At 38.6% G+C, this 23,232-nt stretch overlaps 2 protein-coding genes across 2 annotated transcripts; both read left to right on the top strand.

The window, feature by feature from the left end:
• The first annotated feature begins 511 nt into the window (after positions 1–511).
• On the top strand, positions 512–3,147 carry LOC144463546 (uncharacterized). Its single transcript, XM_078168243.1, has 5 exons — positions 512–621; positions 1,962–2,098; positions 2,190–2,277; positions 2,650–2,786; positions 2,894–3,147. Exons 2-5 carry the CDS (start codon positions 1,967–1,969, stop codon positions 2,999–3,001), a joined length of 465 nt encoding a protein of 154 aa, XP_078024369.1. The 5' UTR covers positions 512–621; positions 1,962–1,966; the 3' UTR covers positions 3,002–3,147.
• Positions 3,148–16,329: 13,182 nt separating this feature from the next.
• LOC144463547 (uncharacterized) lies at positions 16,330–18,997 on the top strand. The gene is made up of 5 exons (XM_078168244.1): positions 16,330–16,437; positions 17,736–17,872; positions 17,962–18,049; positions 18,492–18,628; positions 18,744–18,997. The coding sequence occupies exons 2-5, from the start codon at positions 17,741–17,743 to the stop codon at positions 18,849–18,851; spliced, it is 465 nt and encodes a 154-aa protein (XP_078024370.1). The 5' UTR covers positions 16,330–16,437; positions 17,736–17,740; the 3' UTR covers positions 18,852–18,997.
• Positions 18,998–23,232: the final 4,235 nt, after the last annotated feature.

The raw sequence follows: 23,232 nt of genomic DNA on the forward strand, positions 1-23,232 counted from the left end.
GGATAGAAATATTACAACGTAACAGGAATCACCCATTTCCAACAAAGGAAAAAAAAGAAAGTACCCTAAGTTTGTAATCAGGTACAGTTAGTCAAAGAGCAGGCTTTCATAACTGCTCTCCAGTTCTAAAGACAGTGTGATTTTCAGTATGGTCTCTTAGGGTTACTGCATGCAGTAGATTGTGATAGACCTGGATCCACACAAAAAAAAAAAAAAAAAAAACAGCTGTGCTAGTCCGACTAATAAAGGAAAAAAATCTAAAACTGAGTATGATTATTTGTCCTTAAATAATAAAACAGACGTTTTTTGTTTCATTTGTTTTGCAGGTTGAGTTTTAAAAAAAAGTCCTTACAGGTTATGTATATCAGTGCATTACATCACTTCCCAAACTGGTAGTGCTGGTAGGAAAAGAGACGTATGTCACAGGACAAGCAGGAAAGAGCACATTCCAGGGTTGTCACTTGTGCAATTTTTAAGAAAAATGACAAAAAGAGGAGTGGGGGCTTTGAAACAGGGTTTGTCAACCACTATTTAAAAAGGTTTGTGTCCATGCTCCCTTCACAGAGCTCTCTCTGCCACCGTCTCAACCTCTCGGCCTCTCAGAGATTTGCTACGATTTCGGTGAGTGGAAATATTTTTTAAATATCCTTTACTTAAATGCGGCCATAACTATGTTGCATTGAATTTATTCAAGTACTGTACTTGATGTGTAGTAATATGTGGTATAACATGCATGAATGACCTTCTGGGTGTGGTTTGTATACTGTGTGCAGTGCTACATCTGAATAAGCTCAACATATCAGTCTATGGAAACAATATCACAATTATAACTTGAATATTATTGCAGGGACAATTGCAAAATTGTGGGAGTCCAGTAAATCAAAGCAACCAAGAATTCTGACGAAAAAACAGTTAGTGAGTGAGGACAGTGTATGGCAGTGCCGAGTCAAAGACACTCAGAAGAAACACTCACTATAGTAAAATGGAAGCAGCATTTAGACGCCTTGAATTGCTGAAGAAACTTTTAGACACATGTCTGTCACATCAGTCTACCAATCTGCTTCTCTGTTGCGTCAACCTCATCATGTCTCTTGTTTTAACCAGTGGTCACTGGAAATAAATTTACCCCTGAGGTACAGAGAGAAGATGACAAGGTAACAAAAAAACAAGATTTAGAGAAAATAAAAATATCGAGAAAAAAAAAAACTTAACGTAGTAATTATATTCATTAGACAAATGAGGAAGTGTGTTGGGCAGTATCACTCCTGATCTTGACAAGCTGATTCAGATCCTGCCAGTGTTTCAACCATAGGCTGTATATAATAATGGACGTAGCTACCGTGACGTAACCCATTGGTTTGTTGAATGCCATTTTGAAGCCTCAAGTTTGGCATTTCCGCTGTGGCCATCTTGTTTTTTTGGATACAGAAGTGACTATATTTGGAGGACAGGGTAGCGCTATGGAGGAGGGTGGATTGAATCTGTTTCACAGAGTGCTGCAGACAGCCTGTTACTCAAGCAGCCCTGACCTTAAATATGCCTTGGTTTGGGCCATAATTAAATTTAAAAATAGAACAGAAATTCATCCCATGCATAGTTATGAATGTTTAAATTAGTTAAAGAGACTAAAACTGTTTTTTGTGCCAAGCTGTAAACATATATATGTCTGCTCTACAGTTGGGCATTTTATCATTGATGTCTATGGGAATTTACTCTGTTTTGGAGTCAGACTCAAGTATCATATCATGAACAGTGGTTTTTGGGACTTCCATACCGGCTTCATTTTTCAGCCTCTGAGGTTGCAACTTGGTTTTAACTGGATTTTCCAAAGCAGTCCAACCCTTGTGTTTCAGTGTACCGTAAAACACTACCGCATTACTGCATTACCATAGCCATGTGAAGTTAATACAAGAAATAACCAAACACTGGAATACACAGTAATCACTATTCTCTTGTTCTAGCCAACATGTCGAAGATCACAGAGGCAATAGAACTCCTCATAAAAACCGTAGAAAAGTACATTGCAAGAGAAGATGTCTGGGAAACCATGACCAAGAAAGAACTTGCTGACCTGCTCCGCAAAGAGTACCCTGAGGCAGTAAGTAGGAACAATGTGATTCTGTTGCAACAGAGAGCTGTCAATGTTGCTCTAACATTAACTTACAACTCCCACTGTTTTCTTTGTTTAGAACTTTGAAAAGCTGGAAGCTGATGGTGATAGCCATATAACATTCAAGGAGTTTGTCGATATCGCAACAGACTCCAACCTGATGTCCAGTTAAGAATCAATTATTTGTCCATGTCTTTTCCCAGAATTCAATAACAATGGTGATGGTGATGGTGTTGTTATTTTCCAGGAGTTTGTCGCTGTTGTACAACGTATAGATGACTTGCCTGTCACATCAATCTACCATTTAGCTTCTCCGTTGCATCACTAATATTTGATTATGTCTTTTTTTTAACTAATGGTCTGTAGAATGTCGTATTTACCTCTGAGAAATGGAGAAAAGATGACAGGGCAACGGAAGAGCAAAATAGAAAGAAAAAGAAAAAAAAAAGAAAAAATTACATTACCATAGCCATGTAAAATGTACATAAATGAATAAATAAACTCCGGTATACACAGTCATCACTATTTTCTCACTCCAGGCACCACGTCAGATATCACAAAGGCAATGAAACTCTTCAAGGCTACCTTCGATGACTACGCTGAAAAGGACTCAAGCAAAAACACAATGAACAAACCAGAGCTGTGCGCGCTGCTCGGCAAAGAGTTTCCTAACTCAGTGAGTAGAAAAGATGGTACTGCAATAGAGTTGTGAATGCCTCTCTGACATGTGTTTAATGTTTTACAATCTGCTAACAACTGCCTCTGTTTTTTTTTTTTCTTTAGCCCTCAGACGCAGACATTAGTCGCCACCTCCCCCAACTGGATGGTGATAACGGTGTTGTTTCTTTCAACGACTTTGTCACTGCTGTTGTCTTAAACTTTGACCTGTGAGGTTAAGAATAAATTATTTAGTAACATTGCATTAGAGCTGGATAAGAATGGCAGTGTTGTTACTTTCTAGGAGTATGACAATTCTGTAACAGCCTTCACTGTGATGTGCACTGGCAAATAAATAATTTGGCCACATTGCCTCTGAACTCTCTTGCTTTATTTAATGTGTACTCAATGAAAAGAACTGAGTGATCCAACTTGTCCCAGTATCAGAGTCACTTAATATACATTAAGTAATTAATTATATATATTATATATTATATATAAATAATTATCAAATGTTCTGAGAAACGGATACTTGGTTAAACACAGCAAAGTTACATACAAACACATAACACAAAACACCATTAAAAATGTACAATATACAAGATTTAATAGTGCAAAGAGACAGATAGGAGCAATGAATTATATGAAATATAGCTGCAAGCGGCAATACTGGAGTTCAAGCCAGCATGCTAGCTGAAAGCTGAGTAAGATCAAGACCTTTAACAGTTTAGGACACCTGTGTTAAAGATAAACAGGTTTTATGACAATCCTCTGTAACACGTGGTCTTTGATGTAGTGTTTTATTTCTTGTTGTGTCTTAGTCTGACTGTAAAGCACTTTGGTCAACTGTTGTTTTTAAACGTGCTCTATAAATAAAGTTTGGTTGATTGATTGATCAGACAGATGCTCATTTATTTATGTCCAAATTTCTACTGCGCCAAGCTCTTCTTTGGAAACTCTGTTGTCTCCCATTGTCACTTGCTGAGGTCCACCCAGTTTGTTAATGTTTAAACAAACCCTCACTGATTTATGGCCAAATTTTGAGAAAGACCATTGCATTTGTTGGGAACTTGTGGTGTCCCCCCTTTGACACATTTCACAATAATTGTAATAATAATGTGGTTCATCATTATAATTTAACATAGCCTGCAAGTTTTGTAATGAGTGAGCAATCAGTTTCTGATTTCTAGTCTTATTTGTATTATCCCAAGCCCATTTTTTGCATTTGGGGTGTCTCCTAGTGGTCAGTTTGAATGAAAACTTCAGGATATGTTCCTGGTACTTCTTGTGACATTAGCCCCTTTTACACTGCCAGATTTTCCGCGAATGTTGGGCCAGCTGCAAGCGTTTAGACACACAGAGCCGGATTGGCGAGTTGATCCAAGGTGCCCAATTTTCTGCCTTGTGGGGTAGTCATATTGGTGGAACCCTTTTACTTTAAAAAGACCGAGGCGGCCTTCCGCAACAGGAAGGGCTGTTGAAGACTTGTGGGAGGAGCTGTTGATGATGCCGCAAGTGCGACCCACTGGTGGTGGATAAACAGGAAACAGATGATAGCAGGAATTAGCAAGCAGCTAGTTGCAAGAGGGAAATGCAAACCTGACAGACACTGTAAAGATGAGCATCTGAGGAGACAAGGAATTGCGAGCCCTCCTTGCCCTCACAAACCAAGAGGCCATTAACCATCAGATGACAGGAACAGTGAACAACGGGCCGACTTACGAGAGAATTGCCGAAGGACTGACCAGCCGCAGCTTCCCTCCCACGTCACTGTTTATGTCCCACATTGAGCTACACGTTTTATTACTTGCTCCTGCCCCCCCATTGCCCTGAAAAAGGTGCATTCTGTATAAACAAAAGTAGGTAGGCAGCATTTTGCCGCACTCCCCAATTTTGTTTTTATACTGCCAAAGCTGAAAGACTGATTGGGCTTTCCTGAAAATTTGCACAATTCCATTTTAAAAAGGGTTATTGGTTGCAAGTTTTGTGATCATTGACCTAAAGGTTGTGGAGTCATTTGCTGAGCCATGCCCTTTTAAAGTTCATTAAATATCTTCAGAAAGCAATGAGATATCAATAACAGTTGAAGTGTTGTTGATAACATTCTGGGGAAAAAAAATCCTCAACAACAACATCCTTCTGCTGATTTCAGGTATATTGTCAAATATTTTAATGACATTTGGTTGAAAATGAGATGAAATAGAAAATGTGCATACTGAAATAATTTCAAAAAGATGATGAATATCACTGTGAGCTAATTCTTGAGCCGATCTGAACATCATTTGAAACATGTGACATCTAGTATCCAAAAAATATCTCTGTCAATAGTGATTGCATTTAGATGAAGACTTTGGAGATATAGATGTTAATTAATTTTGAATATTCTTAAAAAATCAGAGTCATTGACTTCTAATTGACTACAGGTTATAGCACACAATTCATGTGATGATTGGCTCAACGGTTAAAGCTATAGTTGGTAATGTTGGAGAGCTAGCAAGATTTGAAAGTGGCACCTCCTCTAAGGCTGTACAAGTAACAAGTAATGCTGGAAGTGGTACTTTTGTCTGCATTTTCTCTGCCATTGTTCAGCAAACTCCTGCTAACTCAGTATTTCTGCTGAGGAGTGTGCTGAATATTTCCGGCAACAGTGACATGTGATGAGTGCACGCAGGGAGGAGGGAGGGAGGGACAGAGGGGGGCTCAGGCAGGACGAGACATGAAGGCATCTGATTGGTTCTTTCCATTCGCACCGAATGGCAGGGATTGGTCAGAATTTTTTCAGGCCTGCAGCTGCCACGGAGGTCGGATTTTTTTCATTCCTTTTTCTGAACACATTATGTATTGACTACTCTCAAGATGGAAGAACCATTTCACCCAGTATAACAAGAAGTGTTTCTGAACAGGATTACCAACTTTAGCTTAAAGGAGTAAAATCCATGAATGTGTTGAGCCACGCCTCCTCTAAAGTTCATCGGTCAGTATCATCAAAATGCAAAGACATATCAAAAAGTTGTTGATAACTTGAAGTCTCATCTTATGATGATCCACAGAAAATTTGGTACAAACCTGACCCACGCTGTAGGAGTAGATGTCAAAATTGTGTTTTTAAAAAAATTCAATATGGCGGACAATCTAGTCAGGTGGATGTTGAGTGTTACTGATGCTTTAGTAGACCTTATACACCTGAACAAGTGTGTCGAATTTCAAGTCAATCTGATATACGGTGCGAGAGTGGTGGTCTTTAAAATCAAAATTTCTTCCACCTTAATTAAAGAGCTTCCATCTGGCCTGTTGGCATTATATTTCTTGGGCACCATTTGCACACAACTACCAATCACTAGTAACAATTTCATGTCTCTACGATGTACCATGTCCCGGAACTTTGCAAAAACATTTCTGAATAATAATAATAATAATAATAATGATAATAACAAAACAGGACAAAAACAATAGGGTTTCAGCCCTTCAGGCTTCAACAGGCTTCAGGCTTGAGCACATTCTATTAAATAGCAGCATTCCCAGATGCAGTCATTCAGTGTTCAATGCCTGTATGACACTGGGTGAAAAGCCCTTCTGATATATGAGGTATCTCTAATTACATGTTTGGCCTTCCTGCATACAGCACTGTCAAATATATTGCAGAATTGTTTCTGTAACTTGCCAGTCACCTTCTCTGCAATGTTGACAATCTTGGAGAGCTTGTTTTTGCTCTTTGCACTCAAGTTGCCTCTCCATGCTGTTCTGTTAAATGCTAACATGCTTTCAACCACTCCTCTCCATACCATTTCAAACATGTGTTGCGTAACACAAAGGCTCCTCAGCATTATAAACAAGCACTGAGTTGCTTTCTTACAAATGCTCTCTGAGTTTTCATTAAAAGTTAAGTTATGAACAATAATTGTGCTCACATACTTAAAATGTTTTCTTTTGTCTACAGACTGGTTGTTGAGTAAGACAGTGACTGGTTCCATTTGGTTTTGTTTGAATCAGAAGTTCTTTTGTTTTGGCCACATTCATTTCCAGTTTACTTACACCGACCTGAAGTACAGCAGCCTGGCTAAAGTAAGCCTCTTCATACATGACATTAGCATATTTGAACAGCTTGACATAACTGCTGTGGGTGGACATTTTATTTGCATTAGTGAAAAACAGCAGTCATGACAGCACACAGCTTTGTGGGAACAGTATTTCAAAAAAGTTCGTCTAAGTAGATCACGTTCATTAAAACTTTCTGAGGGCCATCATTTAGAAAGCTTCTAATCCAATGAGTTCTCATTCAGAAGTCATCAAATACCACTACATTGTGAGTAATTTCGGCATCAGACCTCAACACCAAAAGCCACTTTTAGCAGTGGTACGATACACTGCCTGTCAGCCAGATGGCACTTGTCGCTGCAGTATGATGCATGAATGAGTGGCATCAGTTCATAACGGGACCAAAGGCACCTGTTGCAGAGGTATGATACGCTGCTGGATAGTGTCAGTTAGAAATGCAGCCAGTAACAAGTTAATAAGAAGCTGGAAAGATCTAATCAAGTGACTTTGTTGCACTTGGAAATAAACATAAATACAAGGTGTTTTAATGCAGCTCAGCATAAGTTCAATCAAGAATATTCCCTTTGTGCTCATCCATTCACAATTTTCTCCATCCCGCTACCACTGCTTCCTCTAATCAGCTGACCATGGGTGACTCTTCTAGTTATCCAATCAAACTTTGCCCACTCTCTATCAAACAATCCAGATGCTACTGCCAAATTTTAAATCTAATCTCTCTTCTACTGCTGCCGGCTGTCATTTTAGGCAGAATTGTTGCATTAGCAATCGTTGACTTTACCCTCCTAAAAGCCCCTCAGCAATTTCTTCAGTGTGGGATTTATAGGTGACCGCCATAGAATATACTATTATTTAGTACAAACACCTAAAAAAGCACTCATTTACTGTTCTTGTATTAACTCACTTTCTTCTACTTTGAGGAAAAGCAGAGTAGTTTGCATGCGCATCTATGTATCTGCTCTTACATCAGCTGTTCATCAGGTTGCAGTTCTTCAAATCTGCAAATATTTTATATCTTACATTCACTGAGAAACAGCAAACATTTAGTCTCTGTATGAATAAGTCATTAAAGCAACCTTTCTTGCATTTCACACAGCTAGGGTTGGGATCCGCATCCAGTTCTTTTTTGGAACCGGGTCCAAAGTCACGTGCATTTCCATTAGAGTGCGGCACAGGCCGCATATTTCTGTCCGAACCCAACCGAGCCCGACATTATTTAATTACTAAAGCACTGAGTTTGTGTCACACAGTTGTTAAGGTTACAGGCTATTTAATAGGCCGGGCGTGCGCCATGGGTGCTCTGTGGAGAGGGAGACCTCCGTGTTTGAGACGGGAGTGGGCGGCGGGAGGTCTGACACTTCCAGCAAGGGGAGCGGTAGAAATATAACAAAATAAGATAAAATAGGAGACACCTTTCTCCCTCTTTTATTTAATTTTCAGCGTTTAATCAAGGCAGAGGCTGTCGGCGGGAGGTCTGCTTCCAGCGAGGGGAGAGGTAGAAACAAACAGCCAATGTGTGTCTGTGTGTGTTATGTTCAGGTGTTGTCATGTAAATAACAGTGCCCAAGCATGAATGCATTTAAGTATTTTTTATTACATTGTTGTGGTTAATTTTAATAGTGTTACTGTAGAACTCAGAGAATCACTTTTTGTTGTTATATATTCTCAGGGAGATGATACAAGCTCTAAATCTGAAATACACACCACAGACAAACGTGTATTTTCATCTAATTGTACTGTGCAACAGTTAGAATAAAGTTTTTGTATTTGTATGATTGCATTTGTGTTTATTATATACTTGTTTAAGTATGGCAAGTATAATGAATATAATGTAGGAATCAGTAAGGAATCGGACCGTTAAGAAGGAATCGGTAAGGAATCGGAATTGTTAAAATCCTAACGAGTCCCAACCCTACAAACAGCACTTAGAAAAAATTTGAACATCCACAACTCCCGCCTCCCTCCAAAGTCCAATCCCCCTCCTCCTGCAACTCCACCTCCCTCCAAAGACCTACTCCCCCCTCCTCCATTACATCCTCATTACGTCTATGATAGACGTAGGCGTTGGCAAGATAACGTTAGATACACCGAAGAAGAGAGCGAGTGTAACGTTACAACCAAGACAGTCAAACGCAACACCGGAGTTTTAAAACTCAACTGGACTCAGTGATGACTGATGAGTTTTAGAATAAGGTTACAGTGCTAACATTAGATAGTAGCATTAATGTTACAAGTGGAAACGCACAAGGAAGATAATGTTAATGTTTCAGAGGCTACGCTATAGTAGGCTAATGTTTGCCATTCACAACTTGGATGCTGTGTTGTCATATGTAAGGGATAATGCATAATGAGCCGGTGAATACTGGGAAAATAACTCCCGACAGGGGAATAGAACCCTGACACGCAGCAGAGGGGTTCTATTCCCCTGAAGGGGCATTGTCAGGGCAGCGTCCCTTTGCAACGCTGGGCTACATAGCAACGGTCATTACATAGTAATATCAGACCTCTGAATGCCGCGACTGACCAATCAGAATACAGCATTTAATAGAGCCATGTAATAAATAATGTTATGAACTGAACTGAAGGTCTTTGTCATTTTATTGCGCAGCACAAAAATGAAATGACATTTTGCATACCCCAAGCAAAAAGAAACAACACACTTAAAAACAATTTGTACAACATATAAGAAAGAACATATAGCGCAATAGTAAGATGAAAAGGATCGACATTCCACAGTCAGAGACTCCACATCCTGAGAGCAGAACTGGGAGATCCTCTTCACATCACTGCACCATGAATTATTTGTGTATATTGCCAGACTGTCACCACGGAGCTTACCAGATGATGCAGTCTCCCTGTCTGCTCTATGTGAGTGCCCTTAGCTCAACACCGGAGTCTGATATGTTACCATTCATCCATGTCTCAGTGAACACAAGGACGCAGCAGTCCCCCACTCCTCGGTGAGTGGATCTCCACAGTCGGATGTAATCTATTTTCGTGTCCAGCGAGCGGATGTTCACCAGAGGACCACTGGGAACAGCTGGTTCTGTGCACTTCCCCCACCTCCATGTCCTGTCACAGCACTGCCAGCGTCTCCCCGTTGGGACAGCTCCAGGCGAAACCACGGTCATCTCAGGGCTAGCTCGACGTAGCAGACCAAGCTTACTACGCATTCTGAGCTCTCTCGGTTGTAGCGTAAGATCCCTGCAGTGGTATCTAATGTCTGTCTCTTGCACTGAATAAATGACTTCTTGTTGCACGCAGTTTACTTCGCCGGTGTATGCGAGTGGTTATGTCAGTCGGAGGTCTCCACGTGGGGAAGACAGACAGGACAGGAGAAAACTCCGACAAATCATTCGATCCGATGTTTTCTTAGAACCATATGAAAATGATATAATTAGTTTTTATTTCTCGTAGAATTCACTTAAGGTTTAGTGTGCCATCAGCTTATTAATAGTATTTTAACCTAAACAAAAAAAGTGTAACATTTCCAGAAAGGTAAGTGTTGCTTTAACTGAATGTTTTAAATGGATGAATATTTAACTTTAAAAAAATTAGACTATTGAAAAAAAAATAAAATTAAAGATAAATATATAAATAAATAAATAATGTAAAGTGGGCAAAAGCACTTTGGGTCACCTTTGGGTTTGAAACATGCTATGAATAAATTTGCCTTGTCTTTCTTAGACAGGTTTTGACAAGTAAATTTAAAAAAAAAAACAATAATAATAGTAATACTAATAGTAATAATAATGATAATAAAAAAGTCAAAATAATAATAATATTAATTATAAACTGACATGTTTTCCTGTCATTTCATGTCCTCTTATTTCTAACTCTACCTGTTTTACTCGCTTAATCGCCTCTCAGCAGGGCCGGTATATCTCACGTGGCATCAGAGGGGAAATTTCTTGGCTTGTTCTCTCTGCTTGTCTTCATATTACCTAAAGCATAAGTCTTTTAGCTTCTATTGCAGTGTCATCCTCCAGCTGCCTGCTGCGTTGTTATTCTTCATATGCACAGTAATTCAGAAGTAGCCATTGACAAGTCTCGGACTCCCTCCACAATGGATGATTAACATGCACATTAAGAAATAGAGGATCATGTCAACAATAATTTTAAAAATTTTAACATTGTTGTGCAACAAAAATAGGGAAATACTACTTATCTTATACATTCTTCAAACCAGACAGCCCCTGTTAATGACCGAACTGAATGCAAACAGGAACGTAGTAAATGTATGCATTACTATTAACATATTTAAAAAGGCATAAACAGTGCGTAAATACAGTAATGAAAAGATAAAGTCAGAATATTTTGGTTAGCGTCAAGTGATGAACTCAAGAATTCAACAGTTAAGAATCATGTGGGATGACCTGGGGAATGGCAGCACCTTAAGCATGCTCTAGACCCCGGCCGGTAATTTTCTACAATTTAAACATAATAACGTTCCGTAAACTGTTACTGGTCGACGCAAGTAATTGTAATCTTCGTTCAGTAAAAAAAATTCCAGAGTGATACAGGCTCAGGCTCGACAATGAACCAGCCGAAGTGAACTGTGCAGACTGGACTGAAAACTATTGCCATTATGGAAGCTAACCCTGCTAGCCCAGAAACAATCCCGAAAACTAACGCTGAAGACGCGTTTGCAGAAATGACAAAGATTTGTGCAACTTTGGATGGTGTGGCAAATGATGTGTCAATAATTAAAGCAGACACAACGGAGCTCAAGAGCATGGTGAGTGCATTACAAACATGACTGCAGGAGGTGGAGAGTCGCATTACTAACATGGAGGACTGCACTGCTAATGTGGCTAATGAAAACAAGGGGCTAGCAAAGAGAGTGGAACAACTTTGGAATGGAGTTGAAAATCAGGAAAACCGGAGCAGAAGAAATAAAGTCAGGCTGGTTGGATTAAAAGACGGAAAGGAAGCAGGTACAGCAATGAATGACTACATAAGGAAAATGCGGTCTGATGGTCTTGGGCTAACAGGGAATGAGTACGAAATTGAAAGGAGCTACAGAAGTATGGGGCCGCGCCCGGATGACAACCAACCACCACGTATGATACTGGTCAAGTTCTTATGTTACACAGCTCAACAGAAAGTGCCGACAGCTGCAAAGAAACAGAGGGGAATACAGTGGGAGGGCTGTACTATATCCATACTCGAAGACATGACCAAAGAGCGGTTCTCACCAATAATGAAAACCCTGTGGGAGCACCAGGTAAAACACACACTGGCAAACCCAGCCAGCCTCAGGTTCACGTGGAAGGGCAAGAGATGGAGCTTTACTGACCTGAAGAAGGCTGAAGATTTCATCGAGAAGAACATCCAGACAACTGAGAATGAAGGACTGATTGACTGATTTGAATATCGAGGAGAGCGGAGCGTTATTTCAGGTGGAGCGGCAGGGGTTGCTGAGTGGAGGAGGCGTATTACTCTGCTATGTTCGTTTTACAAGCAGGGTATTTTGAGTTTCTACTGTTTATGTTTTATGTTGAAAAGTGTTTAGTTCAGAGGGATAGGGTTATTTCTTCACATTTTTATGGCAGGTACATGGCATTGATGTGTTTTTTTGAGTTGGGAAGTGGTGCTATACAGGGATGAAAGTAAGCTGGTACGGTCCGGTACTGCGTACCACTAAAAGATTCAGTCGTTTTACAATTATATTCACCACAGATTCAATAATTTTCTGACATCATCCATGACTCAGTGCCTGGAACGTGCCTCAGTCTGTGTCATGTGGAGTAGACTATTTTCCAATCTCTCACACATTGAGGGCATGCATAATATTGGTAACTCATTTTGAGCTCAGCGAGATGACTGCATGGTCGCCCTCTTCTATGGGGATAGCGTCACTGCACCATAGATGTTTCATTTGCATATAGCAGTGATCCAGAGCATAATTCATCTGCCACCTACAGGGGAGATGCAGCTGGTCAGATATACTCTCAAAGATGCTCACGTAATCTCTAATCCTCTTCATGACACTCATCTAGTACAGTGTTTGGTCATTTATCATAAAAGACCCATTAGGTCTAATTGGGCAACAATAATCTCGGCCTACTAATTGTTGGGATAGATGCATTTGAATTTCCTGATCAAGTATTGGTAGTATATATGCCTTCATTGAACATCAGCTAATTATTCTTCAAACAGCAATGTCATTACCTACATAATAAAGCCAGTAGCATGGTCATTTGACCCTTTTCAAGCTGTATTGTGTGATTGGTGACCCTATCTCAGTCATCATAGATCTCAACTGTCAGAAAACCTTCCAGGGCAGAATTTTTTCTACTATTCGCAGATTAGCAAAGTACTCACGGATATGTTCATCTGTGGGTTTTGGGGTATTAGCACAGTTTCATAAATCAAGTTTCTGAGGCCAAATTTCTTGCTAAGTCATTCATATAGACGAATTCGGCGAGCGATTTGTGCATGTCGCCATCTTGCAGCGGCGCCATTGCTGCAGTGACATGTCAGTCATCAATTCATTATGCTGTCATTGTGAACTTACTCTCTACAATGACAGTATCATGAATAACTGGATTGATGATGTTAGACAGTGACCTCCGGTAACTGATGAAGGTATCTTAATGTCCATAGTGCCTGTCCATAATGATTAAATGTCACGTTGCTAGCTTGCTAACGTCAGCACACATAACGTATGCTAACGTTATATTACACAGTGTTTAATGATAGTCTATTATCTCCCTATTACTCTAATCTTTCCTGCTTATCGCTCAAAGAAATGATTAATTTCTAAATTAATATCAGTACTCATTTAAGATACCTTCATCAGTTACCGGAGGTCACTGTCTAACATCATCAATCCAGCTATTCATGATGCTGTCATTGTAGAGAGTCAGTTCACAATGACAGCATAATGAATTGATGACTGACACATGTCACCGCAGCAATGGCGCCGTCGCAAGACGGCGGTATACACAAATCGCTTGCCGACTTCGTCTATAGGTGGTGTGGTCTCTCTTGTTTTTCTCATCTGCTACCTTCAAATCAAGTCTTGGTCATAGTTTGTCCCTGCTATAGCCCATCTTCATATTTGATAGCGTCACAGTCATACATGAGCCATTTGTTATCTTTGTTTGGTTGACATATTGCTATATTGTCATTGCTGACTTGATATTTGCTTGCTGTTCAAACCTAATTTCTTTGCACTCGTTTATATGATTCCAATTCTGTCTGCCTCAATTCAGTTCGGCTTGCTCGTGCCATATGCACAGTCATCCACGGTCCTCAAACTACATGCTGCATGCACTAACACCAGCTTGTCTGCTAATTGCTCACCTTTATCATTTTATATCCACAATTATGCATCACCCATGGTTATTTCATGTTGGTTATCTAATCACATTTCTGCCTTTGCTGATGGTCTTGGGATCTCTTCTGTTGCATTTGTTTATTTAAGTTGGTCATAAATTAACGTAATTCTATTGGTTCAATTCTGTTTACCTTCCTTCCATTATCACGGTGCTCACTCAGTTTACATGGTCTTCGGGACGTCAGGCAAATGCACAATCATGGTCTGTGGGACCTCATGCTATATACACAAACACCTATGGTCTTCAGGACCGCTCACTGTATGCTCATAGGTGGTCTGCAGGACCGCATGAAACACTTATTTTTTGTTTGTCATGTGACCATTAATTTCAGTTTGTAATGCTGACTTAATTTCTGTTTGGTTGTCGGACCTTATTTTACTTTGATCATTTCATTCAAGTTGGTCTTATGACCTGAGTTTCTGTTCAGTCCATGACCTTTTATTTCAGTTTAATTTTAACTGACCTTTTGTTTTGTTTCCACATGGTCTTCAGAACCCCACACTGTGCACCCAAGGTCTGCGGGACCTCATGCTCATACACAGTATTTTTTGTTCTGTTGTTGGACCATAATTTCTATTTGTCAATGCTAACTATAATGTCTATTTGGTTGTTAGACCTTATTTTACTTTCATCATTTTATTCAAGATGGTTTTATGACCTTAGTTTTTGTTCAGTCTTTTGACCCTTTATTTCTGTTTGGTCCTCACTGACCTTTTATTATGTTCTGCATATAGGTTCCAAGGTCACTCGGACCTCATACCAGTCACGATATTTTCAGTTTGGGCATCAGACCCTGAATTTCTGTTGCTGACTCGCTTGAGGTCTGGTCGTCAGATCTTCATGTTCTTAATCTTTCTTTTTGTTTTTTTTTACATTTTATTTTAGTTGGTCTTTTGACCATAATTTCTGTTTGGTCTTATGACCTTTTATTTCAGTTGGTCCTTGTTGATCTTTTATTATGTTCAACATATAGACACCAATGGTCTGCAGACCCATGCACGTTTTTGAGCCTTCCTTTCTAGCATATCACCATTATTTCTGTTGTCACAGCTTTCTTCATCTCTGGCGTTTTTACTATTTGGTGGTTAGACCTCAACACATTTCCCTACTGCCACTTTCCTTTTTAATGCTTATTTTGTATCTATCATCATCTACTACTAGTGGCTCCCAAGCTGTAATTCCAGACTTATTCTTACCACACATTTCTCATCAGAATTTATTCATTCAGAGCTTATTTCAGTCATAAACTAAACTATGCACATATCCATTGTATAGTCTTTCTCATTTTGCTTTATGCGTGTTTCTCTAGCTATACATTGCTCCTTAATTTTCTTTTTACTTATTTTATTGGAAGCCTATTGCTTCCTGGTAAGGTAAGGATCATCTCATGTCAAATGCTTGGTTGTCCCTCTCCCTTCTTACTCTTCTTTTGGGGGACTTTTCCCTATTTGACTATGGATTCATCACCCTCCTTAAATCATACTATCTTTATGGGGTCTAATTACAAAAGACTATCCACATTTATTATTCTTATGTGCACATGTTAATAAATATTTGTTTACTCTGAATACAAACGAGTCTCTCCTGACTGAACTGATGTAATTTCATTTTGAAAAAGACTGTATGCATTGAAAGAGCAGAAACTGTACATTTTCTGTAAAGAAAAAAAAAAAATGTATTGTGAAAAGACACAGTGCATTTAACCGGCAAAAATTGGCATGCCTGCTGAAATGTCAGCAAATGCAGCATGATACCTGGGGACACAGCAAAAATTAAACTCATGTACCAAGAAAAAAAAAAAAAAAAAAAGCTCAATAAAGTTTAAAAAAAAGTGCATAATTCTCTGTTATTCTATATTATCTATATTATTTTTAAGATTATTTTTGTGGGCTTTTTGCCTTTAATGGACAGGTCGGTGTGTGAAATGGGGAGACAGAGAGAGAGAGTGGGGATTGACACACCGCAAAGGGTCGCAGGCCGGACTCGAACCTGCGACCACTGCAGGTTATGTATATCAGTGCATCACATCGCTTCCCAAACTGGTAGTACCAGTATGAAAAGAGGCTTATGTTACAGGAAAAGCAGGAAAGAGCACATTCCAGGGTTATCACTTGTGCAATACGTAAGAAAAATGACAGAAAGAGGAGTGGGGGCTTTGAAACAGGGTTTGTCAACCACTATTTAAAAAGGTTTGTGTCCATGCTCCCTTCACAGAGCTCTCTCTGCCACCGTCTCAACCTCTCGGCCTCTCAAAGATTTGCTTTGATTTCGGTGAGTGGAAATATTTAACTATTTTGCATTGAATTTATTCAAGTACTGTAATTGATATGTGGTATGACATGCATGAATGATCTTCTGGGTGTGGTTTATATACTGCGTGCAGTGCTACATCTGAATAAGCTCAACATGTCAGTCTATGGAAACAATATCACAATTATAACTTGAATAATATTGTAGGGACAATCGCAAAATTGTGGGAGTCCAGTAAATCAAAGCAAACAAGAATTCTGATGAAAAAACAGTTAGTGAGTGAGGACAGTGTATGGCAGTGCCGAATCAAAGACACTCAGAAGAAACTCTCACTATAGTGAAAGGGGAAGTAGCATTTAGATGCCTTAAATTGTTGAAGAAACTTTTAGAGATATGTCTGTCACATCAGTCTACCAATCTGCTTCTCTGTTGCATCACCCTGATCATGTCTCTTGTTTTAACCAGTGGTCACTAGAAATAAATTTACCCCTGAGGTACAGAGAAAGATGACAAGGAAACAGAAAGAGAAAATAAAAAAATATATATATATATATAAAAAAAAAACTTAACGTAGCAATTTTATTCATTAGACAAATGAGGAAGTGTGTTGGGCAGTATCACTCCTGATCTTGACAAGCTGATCCAGATCCTGCCAGCGTTTCAACCATAGGATGTATATAATAATGGACGTAGCTACCGTGACGTAACCCATTGGTTTGTTGAATACCATTTTGAAGCCTCAAGTTTGGCATTTCCGCTGTGGCCATCTTGTTTTTTTGGATACAGAAGTGACTATATTTGGAGGACAGGGTAGCGCTATGGAGGAGGGTGAATTGAATCTGTTTCACAGAGTGCTGCAGACAGCCTGTTACTCAAGCAGCCCTGCCCTTAAATATGCCTTGGTTTGGGCCATAATTAAATGTAAAAATAAAACAGAAATTCACCCCATGCATAGTTATAAATGATTAAATTAGCTAAAGAGACTAAAACTGTTTTTTGTACCAGGCTGTAAACATATATATGTCTGCTCTACAGTTGGGCATTTTATCATTGACGTCTATGGGAATTTACTCTGTTTTGGAGTCAGACTCAGGTATCATATCATGAACAGTAGTTTTTGGGACTTCCACACCGGTTTCATTTTTCAGCTTCTGAGGTTGCAACTTGGTTTTAACTAGATTTTCCAAAGCAGTCCAACCCGTGTGTTTCAGTGTATCATAAAACACTACCACATTACTGCATTACCATAGCCATGTGAAGTTAATACAAGAAATAACCAAACACTGGAATACACAGTAATCACTATTCTCTTGTTCTAGCCAACATGTCGAAGATCACAGAGGCAATAGAACTCCTCATAAAAACCGTAGAAAAGTACATTGCAAGAGAAGATGTCTGGGAAACCATGACCAAGAAAGAACTAGCTGACCTGCTCCGCAAAGAGTACCCTGAGGCAGTAAGTAGGAACAATGATTCTGTTGCAACAGAGAGCTGTCAATGTTGCTCTGACATTAACTTACAACTCCCACTGTTTTCTTTGTTTAGAACTTTGAAAAGCTGGAAGCTGATGGTGATAGCCATATTACATTCAAGGAGTTTGTCGATATCGCAACAGACTCCAACCTGATGTCCAGTTAAGAATCAATTATTTGTCCATGTTTTTTCTCAGAACTCAATAACAATGGTGATGGTGGTGGTGTTGTTATTTTACAGGGGTTTGTCACTGTTGTACAGCGTATATAGTGAGACTTGCCTGTCACATCACTCTACCATTTAGCTTCTCTGTTGCATCACTAATACTTGATGTCTTTTTTTTAATGTCGTATTTACCCCTGAGAAATGGAGAAAAGATGACAGGGCAACCGAAGAGCAAAATAGAAAGAAAAGAAGAAAAAAAAGAAAAAAATTGTTTATTTATTTAGAAGACGAATGAGGAGTAACGTAGAGTCCAACCGGTTTGTTTTAATGTAGCATGAAGCATAACCACATTACTACATTACCATAGCCATGTAAAATGTACATAAATGAATAAATAAACTCTGGAATACACAGTCATCAGTATTTTCTCACTCCAGGCACCACGTCAGATATCACAAAGGCAATGAAACTCTTCAAGGCTACCTTCGATGACTACGCTGAAAAGGACTCAAGCAAAAACACTTTGAACAAACCAGAGCTGTGTGCACTGCTCGGCAAAGAGTTTCCTAACTCAGTGAGTAGAAAAGATGTTACTGTACTGCAACAGAGTTGTGAATGCCTCTCATGTGTTTAATATTTTACAATCTGCTAACAACTGCCCCTGTTTTTTGTTTTTTGTTTTCCTTTAGCCCTCAGACGCAGACATTAGTCGCCACCTCCCCCAACTGGATGGTGATAACGGTGTTGTTTCTTTCAATGACTTTGTCACTGCCATTGTCTTAAACTTTGACCTGTAAGGTTAAGAATAAATCATTTAGTCACATTGAATTAGAGCTGGATAAGAATGGCAGTGTTGTTACTTTCTAGGAGTATGACAATTCTGTAACAGCCTTCACTGTGATGTGCACTGGCAAATAAATAATTTGGCCACATTGCCTCTGAACTCTCTTGCTTCATTTAATGTGTACTCGCATTTACATGCACACTAATAAACCGATCATTATCTGATTTCTGGAGTTACCTGATTATTCAAGTGGTCATGTAAACAGCATAATCCGATAGGCTTTATCAGATAAAAGCCATTATCTCATTATGAGAAATCAGATAAACACATCTAGCTTTTTCCCCAATAGTCAGATTATTCGGTGCATGTATACCCTTTAATCTGGTTTCTTTTGGGTTTTGCTATTTTATACTCCCACTCAACTACATTTTAGAGGGAAATATTGTATTTTCTACTCCACAATGTTAATCTGACAGCTTTTGTTTCCTTTCTGATAAAGATTGTAGTATCTGAAGTTCTTCATGGTATGTGACATCTTGGGTCAGATGACCAGTTAGGGGCCCAGGGTCAAGAGGGTATTTATGGCCCAGGTCAAGGATTGGTGAAGTCCAACTAGGGTGTCTCTCTGTCATCTGTTTCACTTTGTCTCACATTTCACAAAAACAACAAACCTATATAAGCAGGGTAGTTGGAGCTGTTAGTCAGAGCAATTCATATTGGCTTCGAACCCTCTCTCAGGCAATCCTAGGTGCTTGATTTGATGCTGTACTTCTTGTAATAAACCCTTCTGTATACAAGCAAGATGATGTCAGCGGAGTCTCCTTCATCGCCTTCACATCATCGCTATTAAACAACAAGATTTTACATTACAGTACACTTGTATATTGCACTTTGCAGTACTTTTACTCCGAATCTACCCAAAGTATGTAAAATTGGCTCCACATTGATAAACTACACTTTAGAATGCTCTCACATGTATTTGTTAATGGTAAAAACAAACAGTACTGTAAGAATATAAGCTGTCAGCATGATGAGTGCTTTATTTTGCAAATATATGACTTGTGTACTTTGAGGTTTTTCAAGGATATGAGTACCTACTGTAACAGGAAGTTTGAGTTTTATGTCATGTACTTGGGGAGAAATCCAACTGAAGGACTGAATCATGTAAACCAGGTTTTTCTGATTATCAGATTATTGAAGTGTATGTAAATGCATCAAATCGGATTATTGTCATTACCTGATTATTCCCAGTTATCTGATTATTGTGTGCATGCAAACGTGATTGCCCCAGTATCAGAGTCACTTAATATGCATTAAGTAATTAATTATATATATTATATATAAATAATTATCAAATGTTCTGAGAAATGGAAACTTTGTAACAGCAAAGTTACATACAAACACATAACACAAAACACCGTTAACAATGTACAATATACAAGATTTAATAGTGCAAAGAGACAGGTAGGAGCAATAAATTATAAAAAATATAGCTGCAAGCGGCAATACCGGAGTTCAAGCCAGCATGGAAGCTGAAAGCTGAGTAAGATCAAGACCTTTGACAGTTTAGAACGTGTGTTAACAGGTTTTATGACAATCATACAGATGCCCATTTATTTATTCCCAAATCTCTACTGGGCCAAACTCTTCTTAGGAAACTCTGTTGCCTCCTATTGGTCAACTGCTGAAACATTTTGGAGACATGCTTTAATGGCTTAGTTAAAAATGTCCATCGAGTTTTAGACGTTTAAACAAACCTTCATTGACTTATCGCCAAATTTTGAGAAAGACCATTGCATTTGTTTGGAACTTATGGTGTCCCCCTTTTGACACAATAATCATAATAATAATAATAATAATAATAATAATAATAATAATAATGATAATAATAATAATAATAATAATAACAACATAGTCTGCAAGTTTTGTAGTATTTGGGCAATCAATTTCTGATTTCTAGTCTTATTTGTATTATCCCAAGCCCATTTTCTTGCATTTGTGGTGCCTCCTAGTGGTCAATTTGAATGAAACCTTCAGGATATGTTCCTGGTACTTTTTAAGACATCGGTTGCAAGTTTTGTGATTATTGGCCTAAAGGTTGTGGAGTCATTTGCTGAGCCACGCCCCCTTTAAAGTTCATTAGATATCTACAGAAAGCAATGAGATATCAACAGTTAAATCGCTGGTGATGAAATTCTGAAAAAAAAAAAAAAAATCCTCACATCATTCTGCTAATTTCAGGTATATTGTCAAATATTTTAGTGACATTTGGTTAAAAATGAGATGAGATTAATTTGAGATGCAGCTCATCACTGTGTGTCAAGTTTTTCTAGTCATAGACCTGTAATAAACATTGTCTGGCTAGGTGACACTCAAAATACACAACTCAGAATGAACTGGAGCCAGAGACTTCTATACCATATAAATACCTTTTATTGACAATGATGAAATAAAAAAAACTTCAACCAGGTAACTGCAAGAATGTTCAGTAGAAGTCCTAAATGCCAAAATAGAGGAGGGGGTGGAGTAAATTATCCAGCTAATGCATAAAACAAATCCCTAATAATGAACAGTGAACAACATGGGGCTAGGTTGGGCTATCAAGGAGTAACTTTGGAGCATTACTTAGCCTGCTTCCTAAGAAGCTAGCATAATGTGGTTGGTTCCACTGAATTCCTTAGGACTTCCAGTTTCATATGATACTAGTGTTATCACTAGCTTTATAACTCAGCTATCTATACCCTCTGAAAGATAGACAAAAATAGCAGCACATAATTAAAACAATTAACGCATTATGTTTGGGCAATAATCGCATCACATTAATGCTAACAGCCCTACTTTCGATGCTTTCATTGGTAATTTTCCATAGTAAAAAGTGCCGCTATTATCCTTAAAGTCATTCCCAGGCTGCAATGTAGGCACAGAGACACAGAGATATGGAATAGCAGACTGGGCTTTTTAAAGAGGGGAGCCTAAAGAGACAATGTGCTGAAACAGAATTTTCTTTGAGGTTAAACATAGGTATTCCAGCAGAGACAGTACAAGGGAAATAAAGTGTTCTTTCTTTTTTCTTTTCTTTTTTTTTTACCTTTAATGCATCTAGATTATTCAAAATAGAAAACCCAAAATATAAACCGAAAATGAAATGAAATAGGTCCTCTTTTAATCAATGCCTTTAAAAAAAATTAAGTAAGACCCTTAGTTGACTGTTGATTTTGCAGATGAAGATGCCTTGCATTGTTTACAGATAGCTGTAGGTTCATCTTGAATATTCAAAGAAACACCAGCAAACACCCCACCTAGTGTCTTCTTGTATTGAATGTTTACTTTTTGCTGGCTCACTTTTGGTCTGTAGCCTCTCCTATTTGCAGAAAACAGTGTTCCAGCCCAAAGTTATTTTAGTCTTATTGTAAAGCATTAATCATTCTGTCTCCACCAGCTTGCTTCTCTAGTGTACAAATAATTACTGCACACCTTGTAATTCATAACCATCATCACAACTCTCTGGTCCCTCGCAGGAACACACCATGTACTCACATACTGTGTCCCTGACCCTGCGGTACTCAGGGGTGGAAGTAACAAGTTACGATTACTGTTACTATTGTAACAAAGTCAAGTTTTGTGTGTGTACTCGTACCTTTTGGACTATCTTTAAAAATGTTATTTTATTTTGTTGTGTTTTTTTTACATAAATGTCTAGTACGTAGGATTTAGGAGGATATATTGACAGTAATGGATATGATATTCATAACTATGCTTTCATTAGTTTATAATCACCTGAAACTAAAAATCAATGTGTTTTTTTTACCTTAGTATGAGCCATTTATATGTACATACGAAGTGGGTCATCTTCCATAAAGTCCACCATGTAGGAGGCCTAACTGCAGTTACCTTCAACCCTTCTCATCAGAAGACGCTCCTGTTTAGGTGTTAACTTCCATGGACTGCCTGGACATTTCTGTAAGATGGTTGCAGTTCCATCTCTGTTAAATATTTGTATCACTTTTGCAACAGTATTCTGACTGATAAGTAAATATTTGCTGATCTTCTTGTAGCCTTTGCCTTTCCTGTGTAAATAAATTATTTTCTTTCTCAGGTCTTGACATTTCTCTTCCATGTGGTGCCATTGCTGACAGCATGAAATTGGAAGGGGTTTTCCTTGTTAAAAAAAAACGCCTTTTTATAGTTAACTGTCTGCTGGACACCAATAATTAGACTTAATTAAACTGTGGTTGAATTCTTGATAATTAGAATTTTGTAGTCTAAACTTTAGCTTTGCTCCGAAGACTTTCATTGGGGTGTACTAATTTTTTGTTAGGAATGTGACACCAATGACTGGGACTCAAATGCACACTCTGGAGACTCTAGTGAAGTTTAACAAAAATCTTTACTTG

This window comes from Epinephelus lanceolatus, chromosome 5 (genome assembly GCF_041903045.1).
Source record: "Epinephelus lanceolatus isolate andai-2023 chromosome 5, ASM4190304v1, whole genome shotgun sequence".
In the NCBI taxonomy this organism is placed as follows: Eukaryota; Metazoa; Chordata; class Actinopteri; order Perciformes; family Serranidae; genus Epinephelus; species Epinephelus lanceolatus.

Coding starts and splice junctions, on each gene's coding strand:
- LOC144463546 (XM_078168243.1), top strand. CDS start 1,967: ATGTCGAAGATCACAGAGGCAATAGAACTCCTCATAAAAACCGTAGAA. Junction 2,278..2,649: donor AGACTCCAACCTGATGTCCA/GTTAAGAATCAA, acceptor TTCTCACTCCAG/GCACCACGTCAGATATCACA. Junction 2,787..2,893: donor GCAAAGAGTTTCCTAACTCA/GTGAGTAGAAAA, acceptor TTTTTTCTTTAG/CCCTCAGACGCAGACATTAG.
- LOC144463547 (XM_078168244.1), top strand. CDS start 17,741: ATGTCGAAGATCACAGAGGCAATAGAACTCCTCATAAAAACCGTAGAA. Junction 18,050..18,491: donor AGACTCCAACCTGATGTCCA/GTTAAGAATCAA, acceptor TTCTCACTCCAG/GCACCACGTCAGATATCACA. Junction 18,629..18,743: donor GCAAAGAGTTTCCTAACTCA/GTGAGTAGAAAA, acceptor GTTTTCCTTTAG/CCCTCAGACGCAGACATTAG.